At 38.0% G+C, this 14,091-nt stretch overlaps 1 protein-coding gene across 1 annotated transcript; it reads left to right on the forward strand.

Annotated features, from left to right (window-relative positions):
• The first annotated feature begins 1,948 nt into the window (after positions 1 to 1,948).
• Positions 1,949 to 11,332, forward strand: LOC130931254 (cofilin-2-like). Its single transcript, XM_057859890.1, has 4 exons — positions 1,949 to 2,022; positions 7,335 to 7,603; positions 10,071 to 10,147; positions 10,226 to 11,332. The coding sequence occupies exons 1-4, from the start codon at positions 2,020 to 2,022 to the stop codon at positions 10,345 to 10,347; spliced, it is 471 nt and encodes a 156-aa protein (XP_057715873.1). The 5' UTR covers positions 1,949 to 2,019; the 3' UTR covers positions 10,348 to 11,332.
• The last annotated feature ends 2,759 nt before the right edge of the window (positions 11,333 to 14,091 follow it).

The raw sequence follows: 14,091 nt of genomic DNA on the forward strand, positions 1-14,091 counted from the left end.
TCTGCCAAATTTGCGACTGAAGCATAATGGAGCAAACCACTAGGGAATTGGGGGGGGCACCAAAGGTAGACTGACGAGAGGGCCGCACAGGAGATTCTTTTTTTCTGTAAATAATGAGCCTATGTTACTTATATTTGTATTACTTGCATTTATCAGGCTTTACAAAGTTTTATTTTAAATACTATATATTGTTGTTATTATAACAATTACTATTTTTTAGGATTTTTTACAAACTTGATTTTTTTTTTTTTTTTGTGTGCCCCTTTAGGCAGAGTTGGTGCCCTACGCGCAGTGCGTGTTATGCGTATGGGGAGCGCCGTGTCTGACTTCCTGTTAGTTTTTAAATGATTGCAAACCGTTCCAGTTCAAATGGATCCAACGTCCAACGTAGGAGAGTATGATCATTCTCTCGACATCATTGTGAAAAATGTCACAAATCTGACAAGGAGACGAGATGGAAACCCAGGAAGTATGTGGGTGGAATTCCTGCAAACAGGTTGAAAAACGTTCTTTGTCTCCGGCTGAAATTCGGAGTCAACTTCCTCAGAGTTTAAGATGATGATGATGACTGAATGTCGCGCCACTCCTGCCTCAGCGAGGACACAATTTCAGTATGAGTCGTCAACACGGTTGGACAGGTTTCTCCTGATCTTCTGAGTGAATCGAAACAGCCATTTAGAGCGATTTGAATTTTTTTGTGTGGAGGTGTGGTGTTTCAGGTTTTTTTTTTATGGCAACTTTTTGCTTGCTAGCACAAATTAGAAGAACACTAGTCAAGTTTCCCAGGGAGTGGGGATCCTCACAAAATGGATCCCAAGGTCATCAAGGATGGTTTTGTGATGTGAAGTTTTGGTCTAGTTAATTGTTGGTCGTACTTTTTTGTCGTGTTTATTTTAATAACTAAAACGTGAAACAGTAGTCAAGCTCCCAGGTAGAGTCCAGCCTCCCAAAATGGACCACAAGAAGTCTCCGAGGCTTGTTTTGTGATGTGAAGTCATACTGGGTGACAATTTGGTTCGTAGTTAAGAGTTGATGTGGCCCTTTTTTTATTGCTATTACAAGTAATTCAAAATGTATAACAGTAGTAAAGCTTCCCAAGGATTATTCGGCCTCCCAAAATGGATCCCGAGTGGATACAAAGACTTGTTTTGTGATGTGAAGTTGTGCTGGGTAACAGTTTGGTTAGTCGTAAAGAGTTTTGGTGATATTTTTTGTTTGTTATTGGAAATTACCAATACATGGAACAATAATCAAGTTTCCCGGAGAGTGTCCAGCTTCCAAAAATGGACCATGAGAGATCGCAGAGGCCTGTTTTGTGATGTGAGGTCAAACAAGGTAATAATTTGGTCGGATGTAAAAACTTTTGGTGGCAATTTTTGTTTGCGAGCAACAATTAGCAGAACATGGAAGACTAATTAAGTTTCCCAGGGAGCGTCCAGCTACCCAAAAGACAGGTTGCCAAGGCGTGTTTTGTGAAGTGAAGACGCACTGACTAACAATTTGGTGAGTCACAAAGAGTTTTGGTGGCAGTTTTTGTTTGCTAGCACCAGTTAGCAGAATACAGAACACTAATCCAGTTTCCCAGGAATGTCTGACCTCCCAAAATGGTGTTTTGTGCTGTGAAGTTGTGCTGGGTGACAATTTGGTTGGTGGTAAAGAGTTTTCGTGGCACTTTTTATTGGTTGTCACAAACAATTTAAATGTGGAACTGTAGTGAAGCTTCCCAGGGAATGCAAAACGAACCCCGAGAGATTGCCGAGACTTTATTTTTGATGCCAAGTCGCACTAAGTAACAATTTGATCAGCTTTGGAGTCTTTTTGCTTGCTATTACTAAACTAGTAGTGTTTTGAGTAAGACCATGCAGGTAGACATGAGATAGTGCTGGGCTGCTCCGTGAGGAAGATGCCCTGAAGCGGTCAGGACACGCCTTTAAAGGCGTCACAAAATACTTCCTGAATTTGTCAAGACCTTACCAAACCTGCACGATATCGTGTCATCGCAAGACCTTCGTAGACAAGATGGTAAGTAGATGTTTGTTTCTCGGTTATGTATGGGAATCCAATTTGGGCAAACCCAAAAAGGGTCGCTTTTAAAAGAGTTTAACTGTTACTGAAGTGCTAGGTGAAACCGGTTCTTCTAGCTGTTCACATGATGTGCTGCTGTTTAGTATTTTTTTCCCTGTTTTTCTTGTTTTGTTTGATCAAAAATGCTAAAATAACCCTGGGATTGTCAGTTTCTGCTTTCTTTTGTTGGGACAAACAACATTTTTGTGAATTACATATTTTTTTCCTGATAAGAATGGATTCAGTCTAGTCTGATTTATTTTACAGTCATGGAATAATAAAATAAAACACGTCTAATAGCGAAAAATCATCGTCAATTTTGGTCGTTAGAGTAGCTAGCCGCTAACACCTAATTATACATTTTCATTGACGATACTTGGTGACGACAGCAAGCCCCGCCTAGTCAAAATGGATTGGAATCAATGCCCCAGAAACAAGATCCTTCACTGCCAGATGGATGAGACACATCCAGTCATTTGATGTCCAATCATCTGCTGGGGATTTCAGTGAGTTCAGCGCGAGTAGACGTCCAATCCATTTGAAGTGGACCCTCCTTCTTCAAATGGATTGGACGTCTAGTGCCGTCAATGGCAGCCAATGAGTATATAACAGATCGTTGACATAAATGAAATAATCATTTAAAGAAATAAGCTAGTTATGACTTGAATTTAATGTCCATGCATTGACTTAGATGGGAACATTGTCCCAACCAACATGGCCTCAGGAACGATGAAAGGTTTTTTTTAATGCTTCTGCTGTCAAATCAATGAGTTTATCACTCGTAGACGTCCAATCCATTTCAAGCGGAAGGCTAACACTTGTACCTCAAATGAATTGGACATCTAGCGCCGTCATTGGCATCTAATAAGTTAAATTGAACGAAAATGGGGAAAAAAATGGAAAACCTGCACCTGCCCCCCCTCCCACAACCTACTAAAACAGCAAAATACTGTGACTAAACTGTGTAAAACTGTGAAAGCAGCAAAAAACTGCCAAAGCTGAAAAAAAAAAAAAAAACTCCGCAAAAATAGGAAAACTGAAAAAATAAGAAAACCGCCAAATCTAAAAAAATGCCCCTCAAAAACTTTGAAAACCCCAAAACCACACCGCAAAAACCTCCTGCTTCGAATTGATTGGATGAGGGGCATAAAAAGAGCTTTCATCACCCTTACTAACATGGCTTCAAGGCGACCATGTTGTTTGGGGCCACATTCCCATCAAAGTCAATGCATTGACAATTCAAATCAAGTCATAACTGGCTTAAACTGATTTTTGATGAATTATTTTATCAACATGAAAACATCTGCTATTTATTGACGGCATGAGACGTCCAATCCATTTGGAGCGGGATCAAACGGTCATTTGCTGCTAGCCCTCTCACTTCAAATGGATTGGGCATCTGCTAGTGATAAACTCATTTCAATTTACGTTAGAAGAATGATTGGATGTCACACGATTGGACGCCTATTATCATCCCATTTTTTATGACGCAGTATGTAGCTGGTGGCCATCTTGGGTATGGCAACTGGATGCTGGAAACTCGTAAAGTACGTACCCAGATAGCAGACCGACATTGAATATACGTTGATTTTCCATCTAAATCATCAGTATGGTTGACATCGAAATTATCGACGTCAAATGATGTTGAAACAACGTTGTTCTATGGTATGTCAGGTGATGGTTGGGTTAACATTGTTTTATAGTTGATGAACTAATGTTGACAAATATTTCATTTATGTTTGACTGGGAAATACAATTGAAAAGTCATTGAATTATGGATGAGCGGGCATTTTGGTCGAAAACATAACATTGATTCAGCTTAGTTCCAATATCATTAATAACAGAAATGACGTTTAGGTTTTGTAAGGATTACAACGTTGAAACAATATTAATTGAGGGTGCAAAAGTGACGTTGATACAACGATATAAGATGGACAGCGGAATGTTGATCCAACATCTTTTCAACGTCGGTCTGCTATCTGGGTATTGTATGTTATTTCTTGGTACGCGCCGATGATCGTTTTGAGCCGCATTGGGGTGTGCTAGTATGCTAACCAGGGTTGGGCATCGTTCGAAATCGAACGATTCCGGTTCGGATTCCGATTCCACATTTCGATTCTGGTTCCGAACGATTCTCGATTCTTTTAAGAGGCAGGTTAAAAAAAAATACAGGGTTAAAAAAATGCTTTTTTTTTTTTTTTTTTAAGTCTTAACTTCTAGACGATTTTTTTTAGATTAAATGAACTTCTCACACTCGGAGGATGGTGTGGCTCAGTGGTAGAGTAGTTGTCGATGGTGTGGCTTAGTGGTAGAGTAGTTGTCCCCCAACCCAGAGGTTGTGCGTTTGATTCTCTACCCTGTTGAACTCGCCTAAGTATCCTTGAGCAAGATACTGAACCCCACATTGCTCCTGGTGCTGCGTCACCAGTAGGTAGATGGCAATGTAGTGTAAAGCGCTTAGAGCACCTTGAAAGGTGGAAAAGCGCTATACAAGTATAACACCATTTATAGGGCTAATTTTAATTTGTATATAAATATCAGTCTCTGAATTCGTGCAATTTTTCTCCACTTGCCGGTCAGAGCATCGAAACAAGGAATCGAAATTTAAAATTTCGAACGATTCTGGGAGCATCAGACTGTTAGAACCGGTTCCCATCGATGCTCGATGCCCAACCCTAATGCTAATTGACACTGGCATTATAGTTAGCTCTAGCCTCACTCCTGAGTAGGAGTGTGACAATATATCGAAAAGGTAATATATCACGATACTTTGTAGCCCAAACGGTTATCAATATGTTCTCACTAAAAAGGTGTCACTGTTTAAAAAAATAACTGAACCAACAGGTTGTTACCAAAATCTTTCGCTAAAATAGTTAGCTGCGATTGAAGGCGCTAAACATCCCATTGCACAATGGACGTCTAACATCGTCGATGACATTGGCTGAGTTAGGCGGAGTTTGACTTTTGTGGAGAGGGGAGGGGCATGTTGATGACCCCGAAACGTAGTCTCAGCAATAATACAAACTTGTGTATATTTACAGTACTGTATATGTATATTTATCTTGACACTGTTTGTGTTCAAGCTACATTGAATAGCCATCTTGTCCCCTCAGGTGAAGTTTTGGCTAAGCAAAGCAAAGGACCGTCTCTAAGGAGCTAGTCACATGATCAGTCCGAAAAATAATTTTGACCCCTTATGAAATACTTTGTAGGATTCTTCTTCATTTCATTCATTTTTGTTGTTCGTTTTATTGCTTTACAACTTTTATAGACAACATTTTAACGGCTAGGTCTTTACTTCTACTACTTACTACTAAGTTCAGAATTTTTTACATTAGGCTTAATCTTCCAGTTAGCAGGGTTTTAATTAGTCGGTGCAGTTGATTTCAACAAATTCTGTGCAGCTTCAGTTATTTGATAGTTTCAGGGCTCCAGAATGGCTAAGATAGTGCAAGTAAGAGGTGCCTGTCTTACATTTTTTTGAGCCCATAATCTCCGCCTATGGCGAAAGCTCAGATTTCTGTCATTTACAGGTCACTTCCCGTTCATTTTAAAGTAGGGTTGTTCCGATCATGTTTTTTGCTCCCGATTCAATTCCAATCATTCCTGATAATTTTCCCTGATCATATACATTTTGGCAATGCATTAAGAAAAAAATGAATAAAACTTGGACGAATATATACATTCAACATACAGTACATTAGTACTGTGTTTGTTTATTATGGCAATAAATCCTCAAGATGGCATTTAGATTATTAACATTCTTTCTGTGAGAGGGATCCACGGATAGAAAGACTTGTAGTTCTTAAAGGATAAATGTGACTTTTTATATTGTGACTAAATATTGCCATCTAGTGTATTTGTTGAGCTTTCTGTAAATGATACTGCAGCCATTTAACTTCTGCCCAAATGCATGATGGGAAGTGCAACCATGACTGTGCTTAGGGGCACCAATTGATATATCTTCTCTGCGTAGGGAACGATCATAGGGCGTTAAGAAAATGATCAACTGCTACCTTTCTTCTCCACATTGCCTCCCACATTATTTTTAATTGCTGAGAGAGGTATTGTAAGGCTTTAGCCACATAAAATGGCTCAAAAGGCTGTCAAAATTCTCTCTACTCATTATACGCTGCCTTTTAGCGCTATTTATAGGTAAAACGGCGTCTTCATAGATTGAACGCGACAATGCGTGAGTTGGTCGTGCAGCGTATGCGTTAACGTGATTAGTTAAAAAAAATTAATTGCCGCCGTTATTGCAACAAATTTGATAGCCCTACTTTAAGCCAAAACTACTCTGGATGAGTGTAAGACATTTTGTCTGTAACGTTAAATACAATTACAAAACGATTTAAATAAAAAAATTATATATATTAAAAAAAGGCATGTCCGATATTTTTTTGCCAATTCCGATACTTTGAAAATGACGTGATCGGACCCGATCGATCGGCATCCCGATCAATCGGGACATCTTTATTTCAAAGTGTTTGCAGGGTACATCCTGTTGATTTTGAATCACTTCCTATTGCTTTGGAAACATTCTTGAGTCACTTCCTGTTCAGTAACCGCAAATCAACAGAAAGTGATCCAGAAATGCCTCAAAATCAACAGGAAGTGACACAAAAATAAACAGCAAATTACCTGAAATGCCCTAAAATTATCTCATTGGCTGCCATTGACAACCATAGATGTCCAATCCGTATGAAAAGGGAGGGATCCTCCCGGTTCAAACGAATTGGACGTATAAGCCTACTAGTGATCAACTTATTTCAATTAATAGGATGAAAAGTTTACTTACTATTTGTTACTTATTACTTGTTAATAAAATATAGAATGATTTCCTGATCTAAGGATCGATTATTGTTGTGTCACCTTATCGTAAGATCGTTAGAGTGCGCTAGCATCAGCGAGTTAGCCAGGCGGTTTAGCTCGGTTGTCTTCTCGATGCGCTGTCGTGATAATAAACCAGGTTTAGGTAAAATGATCTGACCTCAAGTCCGGTGGACTTCAATTGTTGAGTTTTTAATGATAACTTTTTAACTTTTCCATTAAAACTTGGCGACAGATGTCCAATTTGAACCGGGAAGGCCAGCTGATCTACCGAGGCGTTTTTTTTTGTCAGAGTTCCCCGTTTTGACTTGTTGCCAAATGCCAACCATTCTTGCCTTGGATTAAAAAAATGGGCTTGGTTCCATGATGAGACTAGCGCCGTCGTCATCGTCATTCCGCTAACGTCGTTTTCGCTAACTTTGGTTAACTTTTCCCGGCAGGCGTCAGGCGTGGCCGTGGACGATGAAGTCATCAATTTGTTCAATGATATCAAGAAGCACAGGAAGCAGAAGGCGGCGTTCTTCCGCCTCAGCGACGACAAGACGAAGATCATCGTGGACCACTGCATGAAGGTCATGTGCGACGACGCCGACCCTTTCAAATCCTTCAAGGACATGCTCCCGAAAGATGACTGCCGATTCATCGTCTACGACGCGTTGTTCGACACGGAGGATTCCAAAAATAGGGAACAAATGATCTTCATCAGCTGGTGAGCGTCCGCGTGTGAACGTGCTAATGCTAGTAGAGAGTCCAAACATTTCTCACGCGCGACCTGCTTTCTGCACCACTGACAATGATAGAGGTCCAATCGTCTGGCGTCTGGTCATTTTTCTGCAAATGATAAACATGAGTAGTTTCCCTAGTTTTTCAAAAAAAATTTGCAGTTTTAAGGTTTTTCTTCTGCATTTTTTTCTTTCCTGTTTTCTGCAATTTTTTCATTTCTCATGATTGAGACTTTTTTTTAATAGATTTTTTGTTTTTTCGCATTTGTAGTTTTTCATGTTTTTTCCCCATTTTTTTGCAGTGTTTTTTGTGTTCGTTTTTTTTTGTTGCCGTTTTTTGGCTTTACATACATTTTACGTTTTTTTTGTCTGTTCTTTGGCTGCAGCACTTCAAATGGATTGGACGTCTACTCGTGACAATTTTTTTTTCGTATTTTTGTGTTTTTTTTTTTAGTTTAGGCATTTTTTGTGTATTTTGTTTTTTTCCGCAGTTTTCATTTTTCAGATTTCTCGTGCTTGACGCGGTTTTCAGGTTTTTCGTTTATTTGCATTTGTTCAAATTTTTTGCGGTTTTTTGGTTTTTCGGTTTTACATACATTTTGCTTTTTTTTTTGGTTTTGTTTTTTTTTTGTTGGCTGTAGCCCTCCCACTTTAAATGGATAAGACGTCTGCTAGAGACAAACTCATTTCGATTTTTTTTGCTTTTGTTGCTTTTTTTTTGTGTGTCTTTTGCAGTTTTTATTTTTGGAGTTCTTCAATTTCTCATATTTGACACACTTTTCAGGTTTTTTGTTTTTTGCATTCGCTGTATTCTAATCAAATTTTTGTTGTTTTTTGTTGTTTTTCGGTTTTACATTCTTTTTTCGTCAATTGGCTGTGTTTTTAAATTTTTTGCCGCATTTTGGTGTTTGTTTTGGTGTTTTTTGCAGTTTTCATTTTTGCAGTTCTTTGATTTCTCGCGCATGACTTGCTTTCCAGTTATTTGTTTTGTTGTTCAATTATTTTTTTGTTTTTTTGCCGGTTTTTGGTTTTACATTCATTTTGCTTTTTTTTTTTTTTTTTTTAACATTCATTGACTGCAGCCCTCCCACTTCAAATGAAATGGACGTCCACTCGTGACAAACTCAGTTTTTCGTCTTTTCTTTTTTTGTTTTTTAATTGTTTTAATTTTAGTTATTTATTTATTTATTTTTGCAGTTTTGGCTTTTTTGTGTTTTTTTTTTGCAGATTTTCGATGTCTTGTGCTTGACGCACTTTTCAGTTTTTTTTGCAATGTTAGATTTTTTTTTTTAAATTATTTATTTTTTGTTTTTGTTTTGTTTTTTGTTGTTTATTTTATTTTATTTATTTATTTATTTTTGCAGTTTGGGCTATTTTGTGGTTTTTTTTTTTGCAGATTTTCAATGTCTTCTGCTTGGCGCACTTTTCAGGTTTTTTTTGCAATGTTTGAGTATTTAAAAAAGAAAAAATTTGCATTTTTTTATATGTTTGTTTTTTGTTGTTTTTTGCTGTTTTGGGGTTTTACATTGTGTGTTTGGTTTTTGTTTTGTTTTGTTTTGTTTTGTTTTAGATTTTCGTTCGTTGGCTGCAGCCCTCCAACTTCAAATGTAATGGATGTCTACTTGTGACCACCTTTTTTTGGGGGAGTTTTGTTGTTGTTGTTTGTTTGTCTTTTTTCTTTTGCTGTTTTGGCATCTTTTGGGGTTTTCATTTTTGCAGTTCTTTGATTTCTCATGCTTGACACACATTTCAGGTTTTCAGTTTTTTTGCATTTGATTTGTTAATTTTTTTGCTGTTTTTTTTGTCGTTTTTTTGCTTTACATTATTTTTTCATTAATTAGCTGCATTTTAAAAAAATTAGCCGTTTGATTTTTGTTATTTCGTGTTTTGTGTTTTTTTTGCTGTTTTCCTTTTCCCAGTTTTTCAATTTCTCATGCTTGACACACTTGTCAGTTTTTTTTTTTCGAATTTGCTGTTTTTTAAATTTCTTTGCGTTTTTTTCCTTTCATCGCGTTTTTTTTAATGTATTTTGCTATTTTTCAGTTTTACATACATTTTGCGTTTGTTTTTGTTCAGTTGCTGCAGCCTCCCACTTCAAATGGATTGAAAGTAAGCTTATGACAAACTCATTTTTTTTTTTTTTATTACAAGCTTTTTCATGGTTTTTCATGTTTTTTCAATTTTTTTTTTTGCTTGCAGTTTTTTCAAAATTATATATATATATATATATATATATATATATATATATATATATATATATATATATATATATATATATATATATATATATTTATATATATTTTCATAACGTAGTATCAGTTTCGGCATCAGCCGGGTGTCAAAATCTGTATCAGGAGCCAAACAACGGTATCGTTGCAACACTAATTCAAAGACGCTAACATTACAGCTCTTCCGTAGTGCCTGATGTCATTTTCCTGTTTGTTTTACGCTCAGGGCTCCCGATACCGCTACCGTCCAGAAAAAGATGATCCACGCATCCTCCCGTGAAAACATCAAGAAACTCTTTGGCCGTGAGTCCCCTTCCGCGAGTTTAATCCCTCGTGCCGTCGCGCGGCGATGATAATGTCATTGTGACGTCTCTTCCACAGTGACTGCGGAGTGGCAGGTGAACGATTTATGCGAAGTTCAACCTGAAGATCTGGCTGAAAGGTTGAGCAGGGATACCGTGGTCTGCATAGACGGGAAGGTCTTACCGGGTAAATGCGGCTGACACCAACAGCAAGTCACTTGGCGTTAAAAAGCGGTCTGGTTTCATCGAACGTGTCTGTCCTTTTTGGACTTCCACCGATTATTTGGACTTGATTTCATAGTAGTGCTGTATGATATGACGAAAGGGGAGGGAAGCTCCAAGTCTCTTCCTTCCGATACGATTTGCTCACGATATGATCTCACCCTTTGGCGAAACACGGTTGGGAAATCAATCGGTGATTTTCTACCAGAAAAATAAGCCTTTACTAAACGGAAATCTAGATATTATTACAACAGTCTTGTCCACAAATGAGTGTCTTTATGAACTCATTGACTGGCATTTCCGAGGATAAACATCTAATTCATTTAAAGTGGTAGGACTGGCGCCTGGCAGTCAATGCTCAGTAAATGATCCAAAATGTACAGGAAGTGACCCCGGAATGCCCCAAATTTGTGCTTCCTGATTGATTTTTTTTGTCAAGAACAGTATGTCATATTTATTTATTTCCTTACCGTTAATATAAATCGCCAAAACGATACCATTTTTTAATTTTTAATTTTACATGTCTAATCGTCATTATTGCCAGACTTTTTCTGCAATACATATTTTGGCCAGCCGATGACGCCCAGTATGACGAGATTGCAAATGCGTAGTAGTACCACCCATCGGCCACTAAGTGTCCTAATCTCCCAGCACTCACGAGTAGTTTTACCAAATAATCAAAAATGTATTACATCGTGGCATGTCATGATCCATTTTTTTCTTTATATCACACAGCACTAGCTAAAAATAAGCAATAATCAAAATATTTGTCCAATAGCTTTTTCCTTTTCTCACGTGTTCCTTTGCTGGGTTTATTTTGGTTTGTGTGACAAACTGTTGATGACCTTTAAAAAAAATGGAAACTGTTTGAAAATATTTTCCTTTTTTTGGGGTGCGTGTTTTCATTGGAATCATTTTTCCCCTTTTTGTTTTGGTGGATCAAGTGTCCTCTCAAAAATAAAAATAAAAATAGATGAATATCTATATAAATGTGTCTTTTTGTTCATTTCCACTCCCCCTACTTTTTGTTAGCTTTGTACAGTTACCGATACAAGAATAGTTGCCGATATGGCACTAAAATAACGTGCCGATGCTGCGTAACATGTACTTTTTGAGATCTACTTTTTAGCTGCCGGTCGCTCTACCCAAGATGGCCGTCGGTTACGTATCGCAAAGGAGCGCTTGTCACGGACGGTAGAGACATAACACATAACTTTTCAGGATGCTCAAATTGTCCCCACCAACTTTTAAGCAACTATATTTGCATTATATACTGTAATGCAAATATTATAATATATATATAATATTAATATTATAATAGTAATAATATCATAATAAGTTATATAGGTAACTATATATGTTGTAAGGATAGAATTGACCCTACCATTATGAAGTAAATTATTTTGATCATGTTCAGACTTACATTTGCCCCTTTTCCCTTGCTGAGTGTGCCAGTCCATTTTTCCCCCTCAAACCCACGTTTGATTGGCTGATGACTTGACCCAGACACACACACAAACAAGCACACTGACACAACCAAAGCAGAAATACATGCCAACATGCCGCCTCCTCTGCCCCCTTCGAAGACGAGGGATATTGGATGTTTTTTCACAGTAAAGCCCCTTTCACACACACCTAAACACCTTTTAAATCCCGGGATTTAGCCCTGATGTGTGAAGGCAATTTCACGGGTCTACTGACATAGAGAGGACGCGGACATTTACCAAGCTGATCTTAATAAAATGTCCGGTACTTTCCCGGGAAGCGTTGTGTGTGAAATTCCCAGGTCACAGCATGATGTCTGATGACATAAATATCATGGTGGGTCGATCGTCATTTCCTCTTTCTTCGCAGTAAGACGAAAAGCGGTAAACAAACATCGCAATTATCAACATGGCAAACTGGAAAGAGCTAAATTAAACTGAAAACAAAGCGAAATTAAATAGCCACTGGATTATTGAGCCGAGGAAGAGAGTCCATCATTCATTTTTGGAAATGTGTGGTTTATTTTGTTGCCAATGTTAGGGTCCGTAACTGCGGAAACAAGGTTGTAACTCAAAGCAGAAAACAACAGAGGCATGCGTTGAAGGGTTTATTAAATACAAACAAAAATACACGTGATCGCGGAAAAAGGGAATAACATAATAGGTCCGTGACAGTAGGTTGACGGGGATCAATAATACCAACCTGAGTCATATAGGCAGAGAGCCGATGAGACAACATAACAAATACACTCAAATAACAGCACAACGTATGGGATTTCAAAGCAAGGGCGGCAGATGAACAAGCTAGCAAATGCACAAAATTCGAGAGTACAAGGTGTCGAATGGTGCCCAGCAAGTTAATATTTCTGCAACCTTCTCTTTGATCGCGTGGGCTTAAATACTGTCTTGATGTGCTTGAATTGGCTGCAGGTACGACGTCGGGAACGCTCCCACAACCGGCTTTGTAACAAAACACAATCTGACCGACTGAATGTGACAGCCGATGCCGACCAAAAATTACGTGATATCCGGTTGATAAAGTCGCGCCAGCAGCCCTTCCCGCACATAGAGCACCGATTCAGCAACACGAGACAAGTTTGTGAAAGTGTCCAACCCCCGTCATTCCCGGGTTATCTCTCCATTTGTGAAAGCAATGACGCAATTAAATCCCGCGTCATCTTACACGGGAATTTACCAGGATATGTTTGTTAAAGGGGCTCAAGTAATGTAAAAAGACATCGAAGTTGTGGCGGTGGGGAACACATCTCAAATTTTGCTACTGAAAGTCTGACCTGCATCAGTTAGCATAACATTAAATTGTTTGAATTTGCTAACCTGCAAAACCCCGGTAGGAATCTGCTTAGAGAGAAGTGTCCTCCTGTAGGTGTTGTCTACTGTTAATGTTAATTAAACTGTGAGAATTGTTGTGAACCGAAGTTTTCCCCAATTTTCATTTTTACTTTATTTATGTCTTAAAGCTGCCCGAAGGAGCTTTCATTTTTTTGTCGAGTTTGGTTGTGCTTGTAGACAAAAGCAGCAGTGTTTTACCTGCCCGAAAGCTAAATTTTCATTTATTTTGTTATTCTGTGACTAATACAGTTATATTTAATTTATTTAGGGGTCGGCAACTCAAAATGTTGAGCCATATTGGACCAAAAAAACAAATAATAAATATGTTTGGAGCCGCAAAAAATTAAAAGCCTTAAATAAGCCTAATAATGAAGGCAACACATGCTGTATGTATCTGTATTAGCTATATTAGCCTACTATAAAATTTACTAAGTCGGCTAAATATATATAATGAGCCTTCATGATTTAATGTTTATTTTCCCTGCAGTGCATCCAATGCACCAGGTGACTACTCTGGTGTATGATGCCACCTCAAGTTTAACTTCATTACAATATTAATGAATTGTTTCATTGCTTCCATGAAATTATAGAAATGCAATAAAGAAATCCCATTTTTGATGTCGTTTTTATTTTAAGGTTTCGAAAAACAACAAAATGGAATGTGCATAACATGCCCCTTATCTGGGCATGTCTAGGATTTTCACTATTATCTCGGTTTTGTTTCTGAAGTCTGCAAAAAGGTGGTCTGATATGTTGATGAATGTCTCCTTCATGTCACCTGTGAATGGTTTCACAACCTTGATTATCTCCCGGATTGCAAAAAAACATGCAGCAGTAGTGGAGTTTGGCGATGCAATCCACTTCTTAAATCTATTTTTGTGCTCTTCTA

This window comes from Corythoichthys intestinalis, chromosome 15 (assembly GCF_030265065.1).
Source record: "Corythoichthys intestinalis isolate RoL2023-P3 chromosome 15, ASM3026506v1, whole genome shotgun sequence".
Taxonomy (NCBI): domain Eukaryota; kingdom Metazoa; phylum Chordata; class Actinopteri; order Syngnathiformes; family Syngnathidae; genus Corythoichthys; species Corythoichthys intestinalis.

What these genes read in the sequence shown, in the direction of transcription:
- LOC130931254 (XM_057859890.1), top strand. An exon ending in CAAATGATCTTCATCAGCTG is followed by an intron (nt 7,604 to 10,070) that starts GTGAGCGTCCGC and finishes TTTTACGCTCAG; the next exon opens with GGCTCCCGATACCGCTACCG. An exon ending in CATCAAGAAACTCTTTGGCC is followed by an intron (nt 10,148 to 10,225) that starts GTGAGTCCCCTT and finishes TCTCTTCCACAG; the next exon opens with TGACTGCGGAGTGGCAGGTG.